The sequence below is a fragment of the Colius striatus genome, chromosome Z (genome assembly GCF_028858725.1).
Source record: "Colius striatus isolate bColStr4 chromosome Z, bColStr4.1.hap1, whole genome shotgun sequence".
Lineage (NCBI taxonomy): Eukaryota > Metazoa > Chordata > Aves > Coliiformes > Coliidae > Colius > Colius striatus.
In genome coordinates, this window is record NC_084790.1 from 22,262,102 (window position 1) to 22,286,924 (window position 24,823).

Consider the following 24,823-nt stretch of genomic DNA (forward strand, 5'->3'; position numbering starts at 1 on the left):
GAACACAGTGAGCTTTACAGGTTTTTTACATCTCTTTTCACATTAAGACCCAACAAGCCTGAGGGCCAAAGAAGGCATTGAGAGTCAAGCCAAAGTACTATGGAGTGGAGAACCTGTGTTAAATATGGATCAGATTCAAGCATACAGCTGATTCCACTGTTCTCCTTGTGTGCACTTTAAGGGGAAAGCATCTCTACCGTCTACTGGCTTATCTTGCTTTCTTATCTTCAGGCAGGTGTGAAAGAATTACTTAAAATGTTTGATTGTGGTATGAAAAGAAATAAAGCATATTCTAGAATCTTCCTACACAGCACACAAAAACCCGTGCGTAAGTTGCTTCTTATAAAATACTAATTAAGATTCTAGGTCAAATTAATTTGATCTCCATGAGATCACACGTCTTCCTCCTCGTAGTAGGGGAACCACACTGTAGGAAACTAAACAATGAGACAGACTTCATGTGTCATCCAAGGTACATTTCACTTACTACAGGCTTTACTCCTGGTTCCATATTTGCCAAATCTGGGGATCAACCATTATGTCCAAACCTCTTTTTTTTTCTCTTTCACTTTTCAAGGTATACATAGAAACCACTGCTTTTTTTTTTAAAAAAAACCAACCTCATATTGTTCCCTTAAGCAATGCCATTCTGCACTGTGGACATCAAAATACTCTACATATAACTGCATAATCCATTTATTTTCTACAGCTGTACAGAAAATCACAAAATACAATTTAGGAATGTACTTCATTTGCACATAATCTGCTGTGGTTTTCAGTAAATGCTCACACAGTTCTGTTCACCGGTAGCAAGTCAAACTGATTCACCAAATGAAATCAATTTGGTTCCAAAAAAATGTGCAGAAACATCTAAATTCTATGAGTAATGCTTGCGATAAGGCAGGATGTTTGGAAACACAGAGGGGTGTATGCATAAAAAAAAAAAGAGAATATCCTGCAAATAGACTAATCCAGCAAGTTGTTTCCCCAAAATTAAAGGGGGGAGTTACTTTTGCATTTCCTATCAATCAACAACAATTTCTACAAAATCCGTGTCTACAGTCACAGAAAAAATAGATAATGATAATTAAAAAATTGATAAACTTTTGGATTCCTCTCAGATTTATCCCATGTTAATTTAAAACACTGTTTTAAACACCTGGTATTGATACTGAAATCATAAGGCATTGTGACATTCATACCTGCCTAGGGTTTCTGGAAGCAGGTTTTTTACTCGGTGATAATTGCAAGAGCAATAATTTTATTCCTTGCTGTGTGGTTTCATGAGGTAAAATTGAAAGGCAATAGAAAATACAGGTACAGAGTTAATGTAGGCTTCTTAGCTACATAGAATCTTTTTACTCTCTTTTAGTAAGAACATCAAACTGGTGTTATTTTCTGCCATGAAGTTTAACAAAGATCGAGAGATCCAGATGGCCAGTTGTATACTAGAAATTAGGGTATAGAACAATGACTTTATTTTATTGTTCATTTACAAGAATTACCAGGAAACAGACAACCCAGCTTGATTCTTTCAGCCTTAAGAGGTTTTTTTTCCCCCACAGAAATTGTGTCAATTCCAGTTTCAGTTCAAGACTGCTGAAAATGAAGTATCTTTTCTTTTGGAGCACAGTTCCAGAGCATCTGGCAGACTTTATTTTTCACCAGTGCTGTGAGGAAAAGCCCTTTCCTCCCACTACTTGGCCATGCAGCCCCACTGTGCTGATGCCACATAGTGTGGCATCATGGTGTGCTTTAACTTGCTTAATAGAGTGGAAGCTGTTTCCTTTTCGGGAAAAGACTACTTTTTTTTTTTCCTTTCTTTTTTTTGGTCTGGTTCTGTGAACTGATGAAACTTGAAGAGGAGTTTGGTGTGCATGGGAGATAGAATGTAAAATAAGGATCAGGAAAGGGTAAGAAAAATGTGGAACAGCAGCCCCATCAGTACACATGATGCGCTGTAGGAAGCAGAAAAATGCCTCCAGTGCCTGTGAATAATTCTTGATGGGAATCTTTGTAATCTCATAAGTTCATGCAGCTGTGCCTCCTCTATGCCACCCCATGTCCAGATAGAAAGCCTTTCCAGGTTTATCTAGTCACTTGTGGCTTTGCACCACAAACTGCCTGAGCCAAGCCTTAGCAGGGCTTGCAGAGAACTTGACAATGACATAAAGAAACAACTGCAAACGTGCAAAAGTGAGTGAATATCAATTTAAATTCTCCTGCACTGTCCTGCTTCAGTCAGTACTGCAATGACAGTGGGGAGAGGAAGCAGTCGTTAAAACAGTTAAGCCAGAGTTTCCATCTTAGAGCACTGATCCCACCCAGTGCTGAGCACCTCCTAAATTAATTTCTCCCCTTACTGATACTCAGCTGGTTTTGATAAACAAAATACTCTCTTACTCGTTACAGTTCTGGGAATCCCAACTGTTCTCAGATCTGTTTTGAACAGTAATATTAAAACTAAATTCTGATGTCGCATGCCACCTGTGCTTATGCTGAGAGATGCTTTAGATGTTAGTATGAAACAGCTAAGTGAAAATGAGTGGGCAATCTCACATTAGCAAGATAGATCAATGGTAGGCTGCATAGAATGGTTTAGAGGAAACAAGAGGGAGAAATCTAATGGCCTGCCTTGTGATCTTGTTTGTGCCAGATTTGAACCTGCAATACTCCATTGACCTCAGTACATTATGCTGTTTGCACACACACACACCAGAGGATGTTCTGAGCAAAACACATGGAAATCTCCTCCAAGAGGAAAGGACTTTAAAAGCCTTGGATAGCTGGGGTAAGAGAAATAGAACATCCAAACAATCTGTGAGGCACAGGTTAGAACACAAGAGCAGCTCCAGTCAGAGAGAGAGGAAAAATGCTCACAATACAAGTAAGTGTGGAGTGCTGTCTTGGAATACAGAAAAGGGCTGCTTGTGTCTCAGTGCTACTGAGTCCAGATGCAGAAGTCTCCTCAATCAAAGCGGAAGGAGATCTGCTGCCTGTGACACGCACAACAAGATGACGCAGAACTCCCAAAGAGTGTCACCGGAGGGACAGCTGGACAGAGACTCCTGTGTGTGGGTGTATGTCTTCCTCTTGTATTTGTTGTTTGCCTTTTGAACTTAAGTCTGCAGTGACACTTCTGCTTGTGGTCTGTATGGCTCTGGACATTTCATGCAGTTCCAGGCTCTAGCATTTCCTTTGGAACCTAGCAGAAAACTGTTTACAAGGAATGAGTTGGCTAAAGATTCTATATTTCCCCATCCTTGGCTAATATAGACTTGCCTCCTGTTTTGTGCTCCTGTGCTATTCACAATCGTTCTCCACTCAGCATGAGACAGCTTCAGATACCAAGCCTACAATGAAAGAGCAAACAGGCATCATAGAATGGTTTAGGTTAGAAGGGGCCTTCAAAGTTCATCTAGACCAATCCCCCTGCCATGGGCAGGGACACTTCTCACTAGATCAGGTTTATCAAAGCCCTGTCCACGCTGACTTTGAATACCCAAAGGTGGGCCATCTACAGCCTCTCTGGGTAACCTGTTTCAGTTTGTCACTACTTTCACGAAAAAAGAAATCTTATATCCAATCTCAATCTGCCCTCTTTCAGTTTAAAATCATTACTCCTTGTCCTGTTGTAACAGGGCCTGTTGAAAAGTTTCCTTCCATCTTATATAAGAAAGTTCCCTGTACGTATTTAAAGGGTGCAATAACATCTCCCTAGAGCCTTCTCTTCTCCATGCTGAGCAATCCCAACTGTCTCAGCCTGTCTTCACAGAGGGGTGCATCCAGTCCTCTGATCATTTCTGTGGTCTAACAGGTCATGTCTTTCCTGTGCTGAGGGCCACAGAGCTGGAGGCAGTGCTGCAGGTAGGGTCTCACCATAGTGGAGTAGAGGGGCAGAAGCACCTCCCTCAATGTGCTGGCCACCCTTCTTTTGATGCAGCCTGGGATTAGTTTGGCTTTCTGGGCTGTAAGCACACATTGCTGGCTCATATTCAGTTTTTCATGCACCAGTATCCGCAAGTCTTTCTCTGCAGTGCTGTTCTCAATCCCTTCATTCTCCAGCCTGTATTGATGCCAGGAATTGCCTTAACTCATGGTTAGGGCCTTGCACTTGGCCTTTTTGAACCTCATGAGGTTCCACAAGCCCACATCTCAAGCCTGACAGGGTCCCTCTGGATGTCATCCCTTCCATCTAACAAATCAACATCATTTCACGTCACTCACAAACTCAGTCCCACTATTGATGTAATTCATGAAGGTATTATTTCATAATGGTTCCAACAGACACTTGAGTGACACCACTCATTACTGGTTTCCACTTACACACCGGGCTATTGACTGTATCTCTTTGGACATGGTCACTCAGCCAACTCCTTACCCTTATCTAGTGTTATCATCTAGCCTTGCATATGAAGAATTTACAACAGCAATGTATAACACAACCCCCCAACTATGGACTTGCTCTGCGCCATACTGTCCTGTGACAGTAAGTACTCAGTATACAGAAAAGAAAACACAAAAAGTAACTTTATATGTCACTATAAAAATGGCCCCACAAACCAAGGAGGATTAAAAATGGAAATGCAGAGACAACTTTATCTTAGAACATGCAAATATGAACTTTATGGCTACAATCCATTTCACCAAAACTGTCAAGAAGCAAAGGTAACAACAATGAAAAACATTATTAAGGCCAGCCATCTGACTTGGCTAGATGTTAGTTAGTAAAAGGTGTGTTAGATTTGTATCCTTCTTCCTATCAAGCTTCAGGCTCTGGCTCCTGCAATCTAATACCTTTAAAAACATCATGAAATACAGGAAGTTGGTTAAGCTATTTTCCACAATATCTGAAAAGCATCTGTACTGGTTTTGCTAGGGAGAGTGTGTCTGAATCTAAAGGCTTTCATGGCTAGAGACTGTATAACAGAACAGGGCTGGCAAGCTCAAAAGCTTATGTACCTTTTTTAAAAAAAGAAAAAAAAAATCCTTGGGTTTAATTTCTTTATTTACATTACCTTGAATTTGTACCTCTCTTGTTTCTGATCTTCCCCTTGCTTGGCTTGGCTTCATTCTGATCCACTTCGGTCCCAGCAATCCCTGTTGTTTCAGGAACTTAGAACCTTATGTTTCAAGCAGGACAGTATTTCTAAAAGTGGTCTTTCTGAAAGTGGTCTTTCTAGCATATCACCACAAACCTGCTCCACAAACAGCAACAGTCCTTGTCAGACAAGCAAAACTCATTCATTAATGACTAGAAGTAAATAGAAAGAACAATTTCCACACAGTTTGGAGAAGCACAGGTTCCATTTGTTTTATTTACTAGACAAGAAGCAGCAGATTATTTTAGTAAAATGAAACTGTATGAAAAATGAAATGTATACATTCAAAGCACTTGAGCACATTGAACACTTGAAACTAAAACTGGACTGGCTCAGATCAGCGAAGCAGCTGAAATTTAGCACAATGTTCAGAACCTTGGCAGCAAACTACATTTCTGGCGTGCAGTTCTTTAAGACACCTAAGTATTGTCTTCAGGCACAAATTTGGCTTAGGCATTACCTAAACTTTTTACAGAGAACATTAATTCATTACGTGACTGGTGAAAGAACCACCACAATTATTAAATCACAGCTTTTAGCACACAAAAAACCCCACCACTTAAAAAAATACACTGAAATAAAAAAAAAAAAGTATAAAAATAGTATACTTCTATTTTTAATTTGTCTATTCAGTTTTCATGGTATGTTTCCGGAGCGCACTGTAATCATTTGCCTTGCCACAGAAAAAGATGGGAAGCAGAAATGGCAAAGCAAATAGCCTATGTGTCAGTCTGGTTTCTTAGTTCTTATTCTATCAAGCTGGAACAAGTATCATCTAACCTTTCTTTTCTTCCATCAACTAACTAACATCAAACTATATAGAGCATGACAACTTGCTGTTTATTGACTGTTTTCTTTAGCAACTGTTCGATCCAGCTTGACAGTAAGGTTATTCTTAGTTCAAAACATACTAAAAGTCTAACTCTAGTCACCTTGCACATTCTAAAGCATCATAAAGATTACAAAAGTTGTCTTAAGCATTATCATTGGTCAACATTTACTCCATTCTTCTACACTTGTAACAATTTTTGAACATGTTACAACTTCTGGATGCTCAAAAGTGATCCACTCTTCCTTGTCGGCACTCAAACTTCAAGGTCCACCCAGGTTGTTACTGCTTTGGCAGGAGGACAGAACACTGCACTGTTGTCTGAAATACAAAGCCAAAGTAGATGAATGCTTCCTCTACCAACACAGAGCAGAATTATTTTCAATGTAAAGACAGACTGTGTAGCTTCCATTTGGATTACCAACAAGTGTAACTCTTTCCATGTGCACAGTATATTCAACTCCCTCCACAACAGTTAAAAGAACAGGGAGGGCACCCCCTGCAACATTTCAAGGACTCAACAACTTTTTAAACCTATATAACCACCTTACTGGTATTGAGAACAACAATCATATTGCAGAAACATTAAACTGAGGCTTAGAGGCTACAAATTAAAATCGTGCAACTTGCTTTTTGTTTTTAAGGTTAGTATACTGGCTTAAATGCATCATATTCATGAAATGCTCTTCACAAATATAATCACAATGCTCTGAAAATGAAGTTCCTTAAAAAAAAGTTATTTCTATATGTTTCTTCATCAATTTTGAAGTGCAGCTATCAAGAACAGACACCTCTCTCTAAAAGTGCAGTGACTAGGGGAGAATGAAATACTCATGTTGTTGTTTTTGTTGGGAGAAACAACTTGGACATCAGCCACATGCAAGGGTATGATCCAGGGAATACTTCCATCTCAGTTTTCTTGAGCAGCCCTTAGCCTGTAAGGGCCACAGAATGTAGACCAATGTAACTGCAGCTAGAGTGAAGCCTTGATGAATTCTCCCTCTCCACCTTACTCACCTGAGCCAATTCACTCCAGTCATGTAGATATGTTCATTGATTTCAATTAGGTATTTTTTGAGGAAGAAAATCAATCAGGAATATTTACAAGATCAGACCTCTACATACATAACTTAAAAAAATGTCAGACTTAGTTTGTGATATACTAGAAAAAAATGACTGAAAAATATTAATCTTTGCACCCTTCAACTTGTTAGCTACTAAACATGTTAAAATTCAAATCTGTCAGTAATGTAGTGTCCTGAAACATTCACAGGTGTCTTACCCAAGTGAAACTAATCCCACAGAGTTCATGTACCACAGCTCTCTTAACAAGTACATTATTCCTTGCTTCAGGGGTGTGCCAAACACTGTTCTACATAGGCTAGTGCAGAAGCTCTGAAAACACAGTTAGTATCAGCAGGTCTCCTCACAGAGTCAAAAAGTTTACCCAGGGAACTTCACAGAAGCTCTGACACCTTGCCACAACATAAGCTGATTTTCTTACACCTGTGCTGTAAAAGAAATCAGTTCTAACATGACATTCCTTTTACCATCCCAGCACAGACCCTCTTCTGATCCTCATGGGGTTGAAACTTTCTGTAATGAAGATACAGAGCTCAGTTCTCAGTTGTAACAAGTTTAAATTCTTCAAACAAGACAGTTTTTCCTCCCTCACCAATACTTTTCCTAACAAAGATAAAAATCAAGAAACTATACTGGCTCCCTTTTGAAATGGTCTGGTGCCACCAATTTGTTGACTTCATTTGGCTATGAGTCATTTTACTTCATCAGTTTCTTATATCAATGGAGTGACTGAAGTTCTTGTTGCCTTTGATGTTCCTTCCAAGTGTCAAACTATAGGCAAGCTTTGGCTTTCTATCCTTACATGCCTGCTCTTGTTTCTGGATTCCTTCCTTGTAGCTTTTCTCTGCTTCCAGCCCTACTGAATGGAGCTCTCTTTCCTGCTCAGACAAGTCAATCTCCTGATTGGCCTTCCTATGGATCATTCCTGTGCTTGAAGAACGTTGCCCTTAAAGATCTGCCAGCTTTCTGGAGCTCCTTGCCCCTTCAGAGCTGCCTCAGATGAGACGATACCTACCAGTTCACTGGTTAAACCCTAGTATGCTTATGTGAACTCCAGCATCTTACTCTGCTACTTGCCTTCCTCACTCCTCACAGGATGTTGAATGCCACTATTTCATGAGCCCTACAGGAACAACTGCCAGTGATTATCACCTCACCAGTAAACAGCAGTTTCAGTTGTATATCACCCAGAGCTGACCCTTCTGTGCTGGGTTTGTGTGGAGCTGTTTCTGGTAATGGGAAAGAGGATGCAGTGGTGGTCCCTATAAGAAGTTGCTGAAAATGTCCTTGGCTGTAATTCAGACCCATCTTTGTGGCTGAGCCAGCTGAGTGTCTCTACAATCACTTTTTAAGGAGGGAAAATTGGAAGAGGTGGAAGGAGTGAGATGAGAGAAGGGGCTATGCAGACACCAAGGTCAGCAAGGGAGGAAACGTGCTGGAGTATAGAGCCCCCTACACCCTGTAGTGAGATGGCAGCTGTCTCTCTGCACCCTCATGAAGGGTAACAGTGCAGCTAAGATCTGTCAGCAGCTTGTGGAGGACCCCACAGCAAAGAGGGGGCTGTGCCCATAGGGGCCGTGACTCTGTGGGGAGGTGGTGGTGGAGCAAAAAGTGCCTGGGTTTCATGCTGGAGGAGTTTGTGAGCAAAAGCTGTAGCTGCTGGGAAGGCCTTACATTGGGAGAGGTTCATTACAGGCTGTATCCCATGGGACGGACCCCATGTTGGAGCAGGAGTAAAACGAGAGGAGTCATCCTCCTCTGAGGAGAAAGCAGGGGAAGAGACTATCTGTGAGGGACTGACTGCATCCCCCATTCCCTGCCCCTCTGCACCATTGAGGAGGAGGGAAGTAAAGATATAGGGAGCAGGGAGATGAGCCTAGGAAGAAAGGAGTAGTGGGGCAATGGTATTCTTGAAGTCCTAGTTATATGTTTTCTTCACCATCCTACTCTGGTTTTGCTTCCTCTGTTCTGTTTCTAGTTGGTAGTAGATTAAATACATCCTGTTTTCCTCCCTGAGTCTAGTAGTTGAGTCTATTTTTCCCACAACAGTTAGCAGTGAGCCCTCCCTGCCCTCTTCTGGATCCACAAGGTCTTCCCATCCTACTGCAGAATGTGGCAGTGAACAAGCAGCTGTGTGGGACTTCATTGCTGGCTGGGCTTAAACCATCCTATGTAGAAATTTCCCTGATGCCAGCCAGAAATGATTTGGATCACTGTGATCAACAGCACCATTTGCATTTCCAGATGCATGACACAAATGCAATGTGGTCACACCCTGCTCTGAAGCAGGAGTAAGAGCTTTATACTCTGGCTACATCTTGAAATGACAGGCTGTAGGAAGATGCTGTGCCTGCAGAAAAGTTTGCTCCAAATCTTTTTTCCAAGCTCACCTAACCTGAGCCTGTAGAATGATCTCTTTTTACATCCACAGAGCCAGAAAATACTGGCCTAAAGACACTCAAGGCAGTGAAAAACAGTAACTTCCAAATTATACTTAAACTCATTGGCATATCATAGACACAGTAAAGGGAAAGGGTGGCAGTCAGCCTATCCTACAGCAGAAAACCAGGTTTCCTTGAACATTTTTGCTTCAATACAGAGTTTGCTAAAGACAATACTGAGATTTAGAGGTGATGCCACTGCATGTGTGTGGAATGCACACCTCCACGGAAGCAGACAGATAATTACATCTGGGCAAAGAGACTGGCAACATATTTTATCCCACCTGGTGAAATTCCTTGTCACAGCAGCCAGGTCACAGAGCTCAGAAAGGAAAAGCTGTACCCACGTAGAGCTTTATGATTTCACATGCTTCCTCAAATACTAGAAACATGCTGCAAACACCATTTTAGATGCTCAGCTGCAGCCTGGATACAGGCTGGCATGGCACTACATCGTCGCTAACAGCAGAGTAACAGCTGCAGTCTTGCTCAGCTCCCTCTCTGTTGGTGTTCCTTAGCACATTGCCACAGGGAATGCAAGAGGTGCCACGTTCAAGTTCTAGAAAAAGGTGCCTCCCAAAAGACCAGTTAAAAAAACCCATAATAACTGATCTTCAAAGTACTCAAAATATACAGAACACTTCACATCTACCAAGAGAACAGTTTTTTTAAAACTTAATGGTTCAACTACATCCTTGTACAGAGGCACCTACGTACACTTCTCTCCACCGTATTGCAAAATTACCTCTCTCCTTAACACAGAAGCCTAGGACCAATCCTTCATCTACCATTATTTAATGCCTGAAATAAAGATTTTTAGCTTTACCTGCCCTTCCTAAGTAAAAATCAGAGGAAGCCTTCAAAGCCTCAGACTTTCTGTCACTTTTCCAGAGTACCTGGTTGTGTTGCATGAGAAATGATTGTGACTCCTACTCTCCTGACATAAAATCTCAATCTCCACTGCCAATACTTTGTGCCTGTTTCCGGTTCTTCTATTGCCTTCAGATCAACTCCCTTTCTTACTATACTATCACTCAAACCAAGCCACTATCAGCAAAAACCCTAAGCATGTAAGAATTGCAAAGCCAAAGTGAAACTCTCAATATTTATCAATCATACCAAGCAGTAGCAGATGCCTTAGAGTGTAAGAGACTACATTAGCCTCTTCCTTTGGTGCATCATATTCTCTTCTTTCAGCAACTGAGCTGGCGGAAGCACTTGAACCAGTGTTTTAAGCTGACAATGAACTGAAAGAAGGATTAGTGTTCATTAAAAGGAGAACTTTGCAAAATCAATGTCAGCTCTTTCCAGTCACCTGCTTTTTCACTCCAATAAAAAATCATGACAATTATCACTCCAATAAAAAATGACAACTATGCAAGAGAAAGCAACAGGACACTGCCTAATGAAGTACACCTGCCAGAACTGGAGGTAGATCTCTCAGTACTTGAGCAGTACCATGTACTGGAGAAATTTGCTTGGGTGCCAGCATGACCAAAGTAGCTTAGGAATATCTAGCACTTTCTTTTAGAGTATCTGTTCAAACTTGAAAGGTTTGTTTTTTTGGTTTTTTAATACCTAAGCATCAATATGGAACAAAAAGTGTGGCCGAGTCCTCTGAAAGTGTTTTCTGTGGATTACAGAGGAGCAGAAATACTATTTCTGTTGTCTCTCTTATCAACCCATGACACAACTTCCTACAGACTGCAAGAGGTAAAGGGAAAAGCCAGTTACCTCTCACAAACGTATAGAGGGGATGTTAAAATAGCTGTTTCAGGTAACCAGGTAAGGAAGAGTCATAAACATTATCCAAAGCCTCCAAATAAAAGCAGATTTTCTAGTGAATAATCATCAAAACACTCATTTCAAGGATTTGTTTTGGACCTCCACAAACCTGACCTGATCAAGCATGCTAAATATCTGAGATGAGTTTTCCTTAATACAACTTTCCTTTCACACAATGACTAATCTACAGATGAAAGAACCACACTGGAAACAAAACTGAAAATTGTATCCCAATCAGAAGACACAGAAGATTTTTACAGCATACAAAGTTCTGTTGATAGCCAAATTTCAAGGACACACTTTCAGTTACAGTAAGGCATGTCTTATGTTTGTGTTCATCTTTCTTACCCATTTAAATTTCAGTCAATGCAGTGACTTTCAAAAAGAAGAAAGAACCTGAAAGCAGAGAGTTACCATGCACTAGGTGCTCTCAAAAGTTTCCCCTTTTCAGGCTTTCTCCTTTTCAGACTGCTGCTGCTTCCACTATTTTCCACTAATCCCTGTAGCCTACTTCTCCCTGCTCTGTATTTCATGTTCCAGTTCTCTCTCCCTGTCTCCCACACCACCTCAATGCAATAATGTAATTCTCAGCTGCTCTTGCACTTTGCACTCTTGTGAATGGTTATTTGTCACAAAAACCTATCCGAAGTTGGACAGACATTCAAACCACTTCAATGTTGTTATTTCCGTCTGTGCTATACCCACAAACAAATCTCAAGCATGTCTGTGAAAGAGAGGTGATGTAAACATGTAAGTGAACTATGAAGAAAATTTTGGCCTAAAAATTCCCTCACCAATATATTCTGAAATATTTTCGGTTTCCTTTTTTTTTCCCCTTCATGTACTGTCAGTCTGAACCTGTGGGAGAACACAGCTCTAATAATTTCTAACTGGTTATTACTCATATCTTGTAACAGACTCCTCTCATTCTACATATTAAAGACACCACAACTTTTTTCATTCAGTTCAGTCTTTGTATGGCTCTTCATTGTTTTAAGATCTAAGCTAAAGCTGAATATAGGTACAGGTTTTTCATTTGGATACTCATATAGATTTGCATCTTACCTGTGCCATAAAGGGTAACACTTCATCAGCCACATACAGACATCCTTAATTTTCTTACCTTTTTTAACACTCCTTGTAAAACTGAAGCTGTATCTTTCCAATAAAACTTGTGAGTCGTAATGAATTTGTTTGCCCATCTTGAACAGATTTGGTTTGTTTAAGCATCTACTCTAAGATGTTATGATCCACACAGAAACATCTTGGAACATGTACCTACATGGTATGTATATACAGTACTCATCAGCCTCATGTGTACTTACTTTTAGGGTGTGCAGGGTGTCGGTCCATTCCATAGAACCTATCTGAGGAATAGCAGTAAGGAGTATGCTAGTAGCCTTATTTGCATTGCCTTTCAGTGTCTTTAAAACTTTATCCACTGAAACCTAGAAATACAATACAACTGAGTGATGTCTCTTAACTTTGACGGCACACATTTTAAGTACTCAAATACATTAATTTAACTAGCAGAGCTCATAAGTGAAAAGGTGAAGTCTTAAAATGCCATAAGACTTTTATCCAGTAAAAACTTATTTCCTCTGTAGGTGTACATCTAATTGTATTTAGGATATCTAAATATAGGATATCTAAAGTAGAAACACTGCTTTACACAGAGCTGCAAAGAAAAAACACCACACCAATTACAGAAAAAGGAGCTCATACACAGAGCTCAGGAGCTTCACAGATCCTCTGATTCAGGCAAGAGGAGATTAAAAAGTTTGCTAACTAGTGAGGCCAGTTTATAAAAATGAATGAGGTGGCAACAACTGATTCTGTCCTTACTTTCACAACTGCTCATCCAGAATAACTCAGTAATATTGACATAAGAAAGAACAGATTTAGTTCAGTGTGTGATGTCTTATAAAAATTTTGTTCTCATCCAAATCCTTTGGGACAAGACCCAGAGGAAAAAAGTTTCACTCACTGCTTCTTCATGTTCCTTCCAGCAGTCATAATCTGTTGCCATGGCAATACTAGCATAACTCATTCCAGCTTCTTTTGCAAGAACTACTTCAGGCACTGTGGTCATGTTGATAACATCAGCTCCCCAGCTGCGAAACATCAAACTTTCTGCTCGAGAACTGAAACGTGGGCCTTCAATTGTGATCATTGTCCCTTTGGAATGACATTGGAGCCCAAGCTTTTTGGCAGTCTCAGTAAGAACCTGTAAAACATACCAATATCAGGAAAAGGAAATAATTCCCTGGTGCACTGCTGCTGCATCTCATAAAAAAACTCATATACAAAATAAACGAGCTTTATATAAAGCAGTCAAGCTTCATGTGGCTACAGCTTTGCAAAGCCAAGGATCAGCTTCAGTTTCCCCATCCAGCAAGAAAAAATAATAATCCTAAAAACAAGAATCACCTTGAAGTCACCTGATTTTGTTAGTATCAGTTGGATTACTGTTTTCAATGCAGAACAAAAAGATTGGAAAATATTTTTTTTGCACAATATGCAAGCTGTGCTTATATTGAGGACAGAATGATGAAGAGGCTCCATGATTACCACATGTGGTAATGGAGCTGAGCTGGTGAGTACAGTAATAGGAAATCTCCTTTTTGAAAGTAAAACTTTACAAGCACGTACTTCAAACAGCACCCTGGGAATTTGTAGAAAAATTATTACCACATTTTCCCATGCTAGTGACTGAACACTTTACATATACCATGTACTTCACATTAGTCTTTACAGTTCCAACTGGGACCTTACATATGGCAGAATCATCATGACTTTCTCTCTTTGTTAACTGTCTGGGCAACATCAGTTGGTACAGCAGGAGTAACAGTGTATTATCATGTTTAAATGGGACTAGGATACTTGTAACTATCCTCAGTAGGAAGGGGTAGCTATGATTACATCTGCTAAAAACGATCATCAACAAAAAAGAAAAGGTTGAAAAGAAATACAAAAATAGCATGAAAAATTTTGACAGGAGAGATCTTCATTAACACAGCAGCAGTGAAAACCTAGTCTGATGCCTCTAGAAGTTGACTTGTCAGCATCATGACCTGCACAAAGGCCAGGTGGAGTAATCTCTCTGCACTTTGCTGTGAGAAGCCTGTTCTCCAGCTGGTTGGCTGACTAGCCATACACAGGTGCAACAAACAGCAGTATCTCAAGGGTGCTGTGTGGCCTCCTGGAGTGCCTCCTCCCTGGCATATGGATCAGTGGGCTGCGTGGAGCAGCACAAGCACACAAAGCTGGAGCACCTGCACCTCACACTGCAGATGTGTGTAAAAAGGTAAAGCCGCACTCCTGGAAGAGGGTGGCTGTGCATGTAACCCACATGAGCTGGAGAAGGGAATTTGCACATGGAACTGTGAATATGCATGTAGGGGTTTAAAGCAGAGCTTCTGGGGATTAGCCACTGAGGGCCATTTAGAAATGTGTAGATGTTTATTAACATACCATATGTTAATCTAATATTAATCACACCTAATACTGTGGTTTATTACCAATACTAATTCTGCATGTCAGCTTCACTCATTGCCAGTTGATTACATGCTGTCAACAAATCAATAGACTACTTCAACTGTGATTTGACTGAATTGAGCAGTATTTCCCCAAAACTCTTTAAAAAATTCCAACTTTACTCCCTACAAGATGTTGCAGTGAGCCCCAGTTTCTGAAAGCAGTAATAACCAAGGCACATTATGTGATGAAAAAATCTGGAGTCAGAGAAAAGACAAACACCTTTCAGATTCTCATTTCATTTCTAGTGCATAAACAACATAAACCAGAATATTTTCAAGTATTTGCACAAACGCAATTTAATACAAAGTCTTCAGGTATTTTAATACAAAATTCCTTAAATAGCCTATTACATTAATAGTTTTGGCTTTATTATTATTGCATTTTATCTATGAAATCCCCCTGAATTAGCATAAACTGGGCTGAAACACTTCCAACAATTTCCAGGGATGGTTCCAGGAAAAAAGTTTAAGTCACTTTTATCTAGTATTTTCAAACGAACTGAAAATATCCATTTTCAGCCTCTCTAAGAGCTCAAAACCACATGTTTTTGAAAACATCTGCTAGCCTGATTAGAAAGCATCGGCTAATGAGATAATGATCACATGTGAGGCTGGGAAGTACCTAAATATTTTTTAACTGTTTGAAAAGGAGCATTTCTCTGTTGGCTTTTAAAAAATGTAATATCCAAAGAACACTGTCTCTAGCCACTTAACAATTGAACGAAAACCAGCCCCAGCTAGTTTCCTGAAACCTCAGGAAATGGCTTATGTGTATCTACTTACCCTTCTTAAAAAATAAAAAAAAGACAGTGTGAAGTACTAAACAGTCACTCCAGTAGTAACACTGGGTTTGATCCATTTCAGACGGTGTACAGTTAGCTTTCAATACAGTCCTGTCCCATGTTGTGACATGACGTTATGCCAAATAATTCCTGGTAAGAGCATGGGGCTTAGACTCTTCTAAGATAAAAATTGCAAAGTATTTTGTGGAGTTTGCTGCACAATGGAAGAAAGGCAAAAGCATGCACATATATAGTGGTTTGTTTCCTTACAGAATTTAAAATGTCTTTACTTCCTTGCAAAACATCTCAATTCCCAGTGCACTGACATGCTGTTCTACTAAGAATGCTGTGGGCCTGCTGGTGGATTTCTCAAAACTACACTGTGTTTGGCCAGGTAACAAAAATGGCCTATAATGACACCGAAGCAAACTAGTGACGTGACCAGAACAGCTCAGTGGTACCAATATTTGTATATGTTCTAGGTACAGGCTGGGCCACTTGCTTCACAATTGAGCTTTGTACTGCTCAATGTAGTGACCAAATGCACAGACAGCGAGTCCCTTAGATGGATATGACTGATTCTGTAAGCATCCCTGTGTTGCCAGAGAATGCAACCCCCTTGCAGTTTCTGATCATAGCATGCCACAACAACATAAAATATGCAATTCAACCTTCACCTTCCCTTTTCCTCGGGTCTAAGAATACACTGAAGTATCATATTTAACCAAAGATACACTCCTCCTAGCAGCTTATAAACATGTTGAAAAACAGAGCACTATTTCACGCTGCTTAGTCTAAGTGCTTCTGAAGCCTGAAAATCTTGAAGTGACAAAATTAAGAGCAGCAGTTCAGAACATAAGGTTACCGTACTTTGGCTTGTTTCTGTATTTAACATCCTTTGCACTAAGCACAAAAAACATATTGTAATTTCTGTGAATGCCAAGGCACTGTTTTATTTTATTCTTTGTATTAAGTATGTAGAATGCCTCTACCATAGGTATAGTTTTATTCAGAACAAAAAGAATAATTCCTGTCTTCCTGCTTTGTCCACTTTGTTGCTCTCTTGGCTTGTTACCTGATAGAGATCTTTTGTCCTGTTATTAAGATCCCAGGGAAATCTAGGTTTCCAATTGATATCTGCACACCTCCCTTAGGAAGACAGGCCCTATAGACACCAGATCTTTTACTTCCTATGCCTTCTAAAGGTTACATTTTTTTTAAATACCATGACATATCTCAGAAACAGGAATAAAGAGGTGCAGATTACCTTTGTATTCTAAGAATGCATAATTAAACTGGTATATCATGAATAAGTGCCATAAAAATAACATTTATAAATTACAGGACTATATAAAAAAATTACTGTAATAAAAATAATATTTCTAAGTACTATTACAAAATTCACTAACCTCTCTGGTTTTGGTGCAGAATGGTTCTGCCATTGGAATATGACATACTCCTGGAAGTGTAGAATGATGCCCGTCATATAAAGTACAATGTCTTTTAGTTGTCCTAGAAAAGCAGAAAACATGCTCAGAGAGAAGAACGAGGAGAAAACAGAAGAGAAAGCAAGAAATTCACACAAATCTAAAACCACAGCATTCCTGGGAGGGAAAAAAAAATCAGTATGACATTAATGACCACCTGTAACCTTGCTTTGCCTCCATACAAACCTTTCAGTATTGAGTCCAAGGGTATAAAACTGTACAATAGTAGTGCATTGTCATTTAATTGGAGAAAATCTATCGTTAAAAAGGTGCCAAAATGCTGTTTTGAACCTATGTGACACAAACAGCCACACTGTGCTGTGATTCTACACAAAAGCAATCAGCTAAATTTAACAGTCAGGAAAGTAATCTTTTTAAAAAAATGTCCAAAAAGCTTTCAGGAAGGGAAGTCCAAATTACCACAATGCTAGTCAAAATAGAGCTTGTTCATAGCATTTCATTTCTACATTGAACAGGTTCCTGAATGAGAGGTGTGAATTCAAGCAGAAAAACCCTGAAACAGGATGTCTTCATGTTCTCAGAAAGACTACACACAAGGTATGATATTTTAAAATAGGAAAGGAGATCAGTGAATTAAAACCATATGAAAACTGAGATAGAGCTGTTAAACTAAACTGAAACAATAATAATTTTCCTTTATGGGATACTGAAGAGTTTAAAATAAAGTATATTATTTCACATACTTTTTTCTGTGTCTGCTAATGAATTATTTAGAAGTGGAGGAAATGAAGAAGGCATAATCCATTTACAACATTACAGTATTTCAGATGTTGTTTGTCAGGCCCTTTCACTCACAAATGTTCTGAGGAAAGATCATCTGTACAAATATAAATCTCTAACTTTCAGATATCTTATGTTCTGTGGAGAGAACTGCCCCATTGCTGCACAGTCTTAACAAAGAAATTCTGCTATATTTAGCACCATGCGCACAAATTGCATGGGAATAAGTAACAATGGTAAGACTCGACTGCTCTGACCACACGGGTTTGCACTCAGAAGTGCAGCATTTTTTCTTCTGGGTGAAAAGCTGGAACTCTGCAAAGGCCACAGCTGTGTCCATAAATTGCTAGGCTTACACTGAGAATAAAAGCCAATTAGCAAGAATCAGAGACTGGTTCTACCTGTGAGGTAATGGACAGCAGAGAGGAATGGCTTTTAGGCTCTTTCTCTGCAGCCCTGCTACTAAAGTCAGGAATTGTCTATCCTGATCTGTCCCATTCACCTGTCTGCAAAGAAAAGGGCAGCAGCACACAACTTTCATTGCTGCCTCTGTATCTCTTGCAGACAGAATGAAGGTTACAGAATCAGAGATGCTTGTCTTGCCTTACTCTCAGAGACATTAGGAAGCAGAGAGCAAATGTCATTATCAGCCTGAAGATCCTCTCATTATACATATCTTGAATCACTCCTTATGGAGTCAGCAGTAACCAAAAGGGAACTCAACAGCCACTCTTCAGAAAATCTGCTCTTTAGACCTCAAAGGATTGTTTACATTAAAACAGAAGAAGTCACCAAGTGTCTGCCTAGACACTAGCCACCCTGCTTGTAGTAGAAGCAGATAATGCAGAAAGATGAAGCATAGCTTAAAGGCAAAGTAGAGAGATCCTCTTGGTCGGGGAGACTGAAAACAACACCTGAAAGCACTGGACTGGTAAGTACAAGAGCTGGGGCTGTATAGCTCCTGGCTTCTGTAGGGCTCTACACAGACACTCCTCCAGACCCTCATGCTGCCTCTGTGCCAAACAGTAGATAGTGGTACAGGAGAAAAAGGAATTTTTTCCCTGTGAAAGAGGCATGCATGTTTTTATGCATAACCACTTCTGCATCAAGCTCAAGCGGTTGGTGGTACTGATAACACAAGCAAACCCTTGAGCTGTTGCAGAGTTTTGCCATGCCTGCCTTGCTCTTGCTGCTTTTTCAAATTCAGAGCTGCATGTACTGCAAGTTTGAAGATGCCCCCAGAGTTTGTATTCCCCACTCTGCAGCAATAGACACATTTTAAATGACACTGCAAGATGGTTTTTGCTCCTTAATTTTGAGTTTGTAAAAGTAAACCATGATTTTTTGGCAATGCTGACTATGACTAGGAAGCAAAATCCAACCCAAGCAAGTGAACAAGCTAATCACTTCTATCTGTGACAGACAGTACTCTACCGCTTGCCTCATCACCATCCCCTTTCTTGCAGAAGTGCTGAATTTTCAACAATCTATTAGTGATAAACAAAATGAAAGTTCACACTGGCATCTGCTTTACAAAAGGGAGTGCCAGCATGCTCTGCTTCTTTCAGGAACACTGAAAGAAAATTATCCCACAAAAAAATTTACAAAATATAGCAATACTGTAATAATTGTAGTGGTGTATATGAAACAAAGAATTTAAACAATAAAGTTGGCTGCTGTTAGAGGACTTTTTTATGAAGCTGTTTTCTGCATCTTCTTGCCTGAGCTGAGTCATCCAAGTAGTCACCTTCCTACTCTTCTTTTCATAGCAAACCGTAGCACCAAATCAAGAGTATTAAAAAGCCTCTAATCAGCCTGATCTAGCCATCTGAGTAACAGCACTGTGATAAACTAACAGCAGCCAAGGGTGTAAAATAAGTTATTTCACAGGTTTTTTTAGGCATTTGTTTTGAAGAAGAGAACAGTTATTGAAGCTCATTATAGTACACGTGGTTACTTTTGGAATTGGAAGTAGTGAGAATACTGTGTAAATATTTTGGTATTTCTTTAATAAAATCTGTCTTTTATTGTTTAGATACACACAATTATAGATAAATTTGAAGAAAGCAGACACTCTATATACGATATCAAACATTTAAGAGGACTGCTAATGACCTGTAGACTAAGCTCTGAAAAGTTTGAAAATGCTATATAGTTCTTATTACAGCTATTCTGTGTCACCCACTTTAAGTCAAAACTATATCCCAAAATACGGAGAAGTTCTATGCAACTACACGTATTGAGATCCTGCCATTAATACCAGAGTATGTGTGCCCAAGGGGAGCAAAAGACAATTGCTGCCGACAGCTTTTTGCTCAATTTTAGCCTTATTCCTATTCCATATTTCTTCTTCCTTCATACATAAAGGGAGAATAACGATGTGTTCCCTACAATGTGTTTTCCTATGTAGTGCCTGGAAAAGGTTAATAACAATACAGAAGCCAGACTACCTTTAAAAAACCCTCAAACCCTGACTGTTTTTGTCACTTTAACCAGTACCTTCTTTCCAAGACTGCTGATACTGTTTGCAGGACTCTGAACTTTCATTAGAAGATATTTCACAAAAAAAATAAAAGAATCACAGAGTCGTAGAATGGTAAGGGTTGGAAGAAACCTTGAGAGATCACTTAGTCCAATCCCCCTGCAGAAGCAGGTTCACCTAGATAGGTCACATAGGAATGTGTCCAGGCGGATCTGGAAGACAAAGACCTCCAAGGAAGGAGACTCCACAACCCCTCTGGGCAGCCTGTGCCAGGGCTCCATCACCCTCACAGTGAAACAGTTTTTTCTTCCACCCAGGGCAAGTCCTCTACTCGGTGGAGGACTACTGTCCTTGCTGGACTGGGCTTCCTGAGGGCCGACCTTAGCTGTAAAGACTGAAGCAAAGAAGACATTCAGTACTTCGGCCTTCCCTGCATCCTTTGTCACCAGGGCACTGTCTGTGTTCAGCAGCAGGCCCACATTCCCCCTAATCTTCTTTTTGCTGCTGATGTACCTGAAAAACACCTTATTACTTTTCTTAAGTTTCCTGGCTAGATTTAATTCTAGAAGGGCTCTAGCCTTTCTAGTTGCACCCTGCATGCCCTGGCAATGTTCCTATACTCTTCCCAAGAAGCCAGCACCTGTTTCCACCTCTCCTAGATGGCTGCTTTCTGCCTGAGTTGTCTCAGCAGATCCTTGCTCATCCATGGAGGCCTCCTACCTCCTTTTTCTGCTTTCTTGCATGTTGGGACACACTGATCCTGGGCTTGGAGGAAGTGGTACTTGAAGACTGACCAGCTCTCATTGGCACTTCTACCTTATAGGATCTTATCCCATGAGATCTGTCCAAAATGTGCCTTTTCAGGTTTTGGTGGAGAACTAATTTATTTTGTCCTATGAAAAATACGTTCCCATCAGCTGTATTGTTTTCATAATGACTTATGATACATAATGCAATCACTCTTACAGATGACACGCCCCTGTGAAAGGCAAAAAATACTGAAAAAAAGCTTCTTTGGTTCCTGAAGCCATGAATCAAGTTCCCACAAGTTTATACTCTTCTACGTGAAAATGAAAACTTACTTGTCCAAATATAACACCACCATGTTGGTTATGCCATTAGCACTGATGACCATACCGAATAATCTTTAGATGACAACACAGATCACAGAATGGCTGAGGTTGGAAGGGATCTTGGGAGGTAACTTAGTCCAGTCCCGTGCTCAAGCAGGGCCACCTACAGCCAGTTCCCCTCAACATCCAGGTGGCTTTTGAGTATCTCCAAGCTGCTTTTGCTGCAATGTAAATGATCCCTGACTTTTAACTCATTGTCACATCATAAAAATACATTGATTTGTTCAGAACCTTTATTCTTTTTGCTTCTTGAAAGAGATATGTTCTTAAAAACCAAACTTAACCAAGCTGATTATTTCCTTTCCAGTTGAGAAGTTATGATGCAGACTGGCAAGTGCTGGGAAAATTAAAACTGTGGGGAGAGATTAGGTAGCTTCAATATTAATTGTTAATTTTGCTAGTGACATTTTGGATGAACGACAGCCCCAGATTTCATATCAGGGCTTATTTCCTGACTCTGTTAATGTCTTTCTGCCTGACCTCTGCAAGAGTTATTTTCTCCATACTGCCAACTCTCATCCATAGCAGATGACAACTCTGCAATCATTCCAACTGTTTGTTGTTTAGAACTGCAGTCTCTTTGGGCCAGAGGCTACCTCTTACCGTGCATACAATTCACAGCTTAGCACGGTTGGCTCCCCTCACCTGCCTAGGAGTCTGCTAGATGATTCTGCAGTCAAAATAACTAGTGCCTCACTTGCAATCATACAAACTGTGTACCCAAGAACATTTTACATCTTTCCTGCATAATCAGTATTGATATTAAAATGACTCTTTTCCAAGTACTACTGGCATACTGGCAGAATAAAGGTTGATTATGATTTAATCTGTATAAACAAAGTGACCATCCTAAACACTTTTAGACCTGAAAAAATTTTAAACACAACCATTGTCAGTACTCTACTCTCCACTCACAAACCAACTCCAGTATAACAGGAAGCAGTTAACATGGGGCTTCCTCCTACATGGTACTTATGTCATTTAGATAAACTGTACTTAAATGGTATTCCATACAAGAAAAAGCATTTCAGTTACACACACACACAAAAAAGTCAGTAAGTCAAATCTTGAATAGCACTGCACTGCAGAGAACAAACCTAAGTATATATATTCAGTTAGCAATGAGATACTTCCATCAGTCCCCTCCAAAGAACAAAGAAGCTGCATAAATAATTCAAAATACTTAAGACTGTGTGGAATATTCAAGTAAGACTTCCAGATATAGTACACTTGCAAATACTAACAATAATCTCTTACAATTTGCAACTGTTATTTTTAAAAGATGTGGTGTACTTGGTGATCTTTTAATGTAACACAGCCCCCCTCAATTAGATAATCAAGGAGAGGACTGACTGGAACACACAGACCTTGGAAACTATTAGTTCTTTACAATTCTTAGACAATAAAATATGTTAGCATATATCCTTCTTTTAAAATAATTTCCTCATTGTTTTGCACTGTGTTGTATTTAATCTATCTTCTGCAAAGTCTCATCACTACATGTACTTTTCTGTGTAGCTCATACTATGCTTTCTTGCACCTCTCCATCTCAGATTACTCTTCAAACTCTGAGAAGCCTGTGCTCTTATTCATGTTCCTCCCCCACATCTAAGAATAGGAGATCTCTTCAGAAGACTCTTCCCAAGGAACTATACTTCAGCTGATTCAGGGCCATCCTTCAAAGCCTGGTATTTCTTTTATGCCTGTGAGAGTCAAACTTCATATAATCTCATTCCTGTTCCTCATCACATCTGGTATGAATCTCACTTTTTGCCACAAGAACTGAGGCTATCTCCTCATCCACAAAAGCTGAATTTAACATGTTATTGTACGGTTTAACCCCACTTGTCCCCTTTTTTCTACCTCATAACTAAGAACACAAAAAGTTACTCACCTGTCAATGAACTGGTCAATTATGACAAGATCACCAGGCTGTATTTCCTCTCGTAATGAACCACAGGCAGTAGTCACTAATACATGGGAACAATTTTCTTCTTTTAGTGCCCAGATATTGGCACGGTAATTGACATTTGATGGCATAATTGTATGATGCCTTCCATGTCTGCAAAGATACATGTTGCAAGACCGTAAAATAAATCAGACTGAAATTCCTTCTCCTAGATAAAGACAATTCCTGCAAATGCTATTTCCCTGACAACACTGGAAATGGAACCGACCACTTCAGACACTTCCAAGGTAGCTTGTTTTCCTAAGTGTATCAAGGTTCTCCCAGTATTTAAAAAATCATGGTGTGATTTTCTTTTTAAAAGCAACATTTTTTACTTCAATATTGTAATGAAAAGAATCTTGAGAACACAATCCAAACATGCTTTATCAGCTTCAAAAGTATAAAAATATTTTTTTCACTAAATTTACGTCAATTCCATCATTTCTGAACCCAGGTGCAGCAAATTAAATCTTTCATACACTGTAACAAATTTGTAAGATTTATATCTGTCTCTACAAATTTTCTGCTCAGAAATGCTGTTTGTATTTTCCCACACAGGACACAGTGGTACATATAAGAAATTAAGCACAGAAAGAACATGCTATTTTAACCTGTCACCTTCTCAGAGAAAACAGTATAATCACATTTTTTCTCTTCACACTATTGCAGTGTATTTTTTAATCAAGACTGGACATACTTTGTCTTATAAGTACAAGCTTTCATGTTATCTTTATTATCACTACAGAGGCATATCGCTCAAATAATGATTAAACACATTTGAAAATTACTTTCAACCACGTAAAAGGAAAGTAAGAACTTAATTTCCCTATTGATTCTTTCACAGAGACCAAAAGGTCTAAGAACTTGATTAGCTGGGAAATGGGAGTTGCATCCAACCAAGCACTGTCAGGCAGGATTCCCATGCTGCCATTAACATTTTTGATAAGCTCCTAGGTATGTAGGTTTATTGTTTAATGTTGCAGCTGTTGTTATAATATTCTTCTAGAATATAAACACCTTTAAAAAAACCTCAAACAACAAATCCTGGCATTTCCAAGCAACTCTTCTTTTTCTCAAATTACAAAGTGAAGTTGCAGGTACCTTAGCCCCGAAAATAAACTCATGAGGGTTGTATATGAATGCTCATAAACCTCAGTGAGGATATAAACCACAGCCAAGTTCACAGCTCTCTGTAGTCCAAGGCTTACTTTGACACAGCACAGCAATGAGAACTTGGCTTAGCACTTCATTTGTGAAAAATGTTGGCCAGGTGTAATAAAACCCATGAACAAAGTCCATGTAAGGTAAGTAAAACCACAGGCAGAAATGTAGTTGCAGAGATAGTAACAGTCAGCAATTTAAAGAAAAATACTGGCATGAAAAGAATGGGTGCCCTGGGTGCACCACTGGGTCATTATTTACCCAGCCAGCCTCATCCTGGGCCTCCACTCAAACACCTGCTGCCTGTGAG

General features: G+C 39.7%; 1 protein-coding gene across 1 annotated transcript in view; it reads right to left on the minus strand.

The window, feature by feature from the left end:
- Window positions 1-5,288: 5,288 nt before the first annotated feature.
- MTAP (methylthioadenosine phosphorylase) overlaps window positions 5,289-24,823 on the minus strand; it is a 34,921-nt gene continuing 15,386 nt past the window's right edge. Inside the window, exons 4-8 of the mRNA XM_062018429.1 lie at window positions 23,299-23,466; window positions 16,971-17,073; window positions 13,228-13,467; window positions 12,566-12,688; window positions 5,289-6,252 (exon numbers count right to left, since the gene is read on the minus strand). Of these exons, the coding sequence (XP_061874413.1) occupies window positions 6,214-6,252; window positions 12,566-12,688; window positions 13,228-13,467; window positions 16,971-17,073; window positions 23,299-23,466 (673 nt within the window). The 3' untranslated portion in view covers window positions 5,289-6,213. The remainder of the gene's footprint in view (window positions 6,253-12,565; window positions 12,689-13,227; window positions 13,468-16,970; window positions 17,074-23,298; window positions 23,467-24,823) is intronic.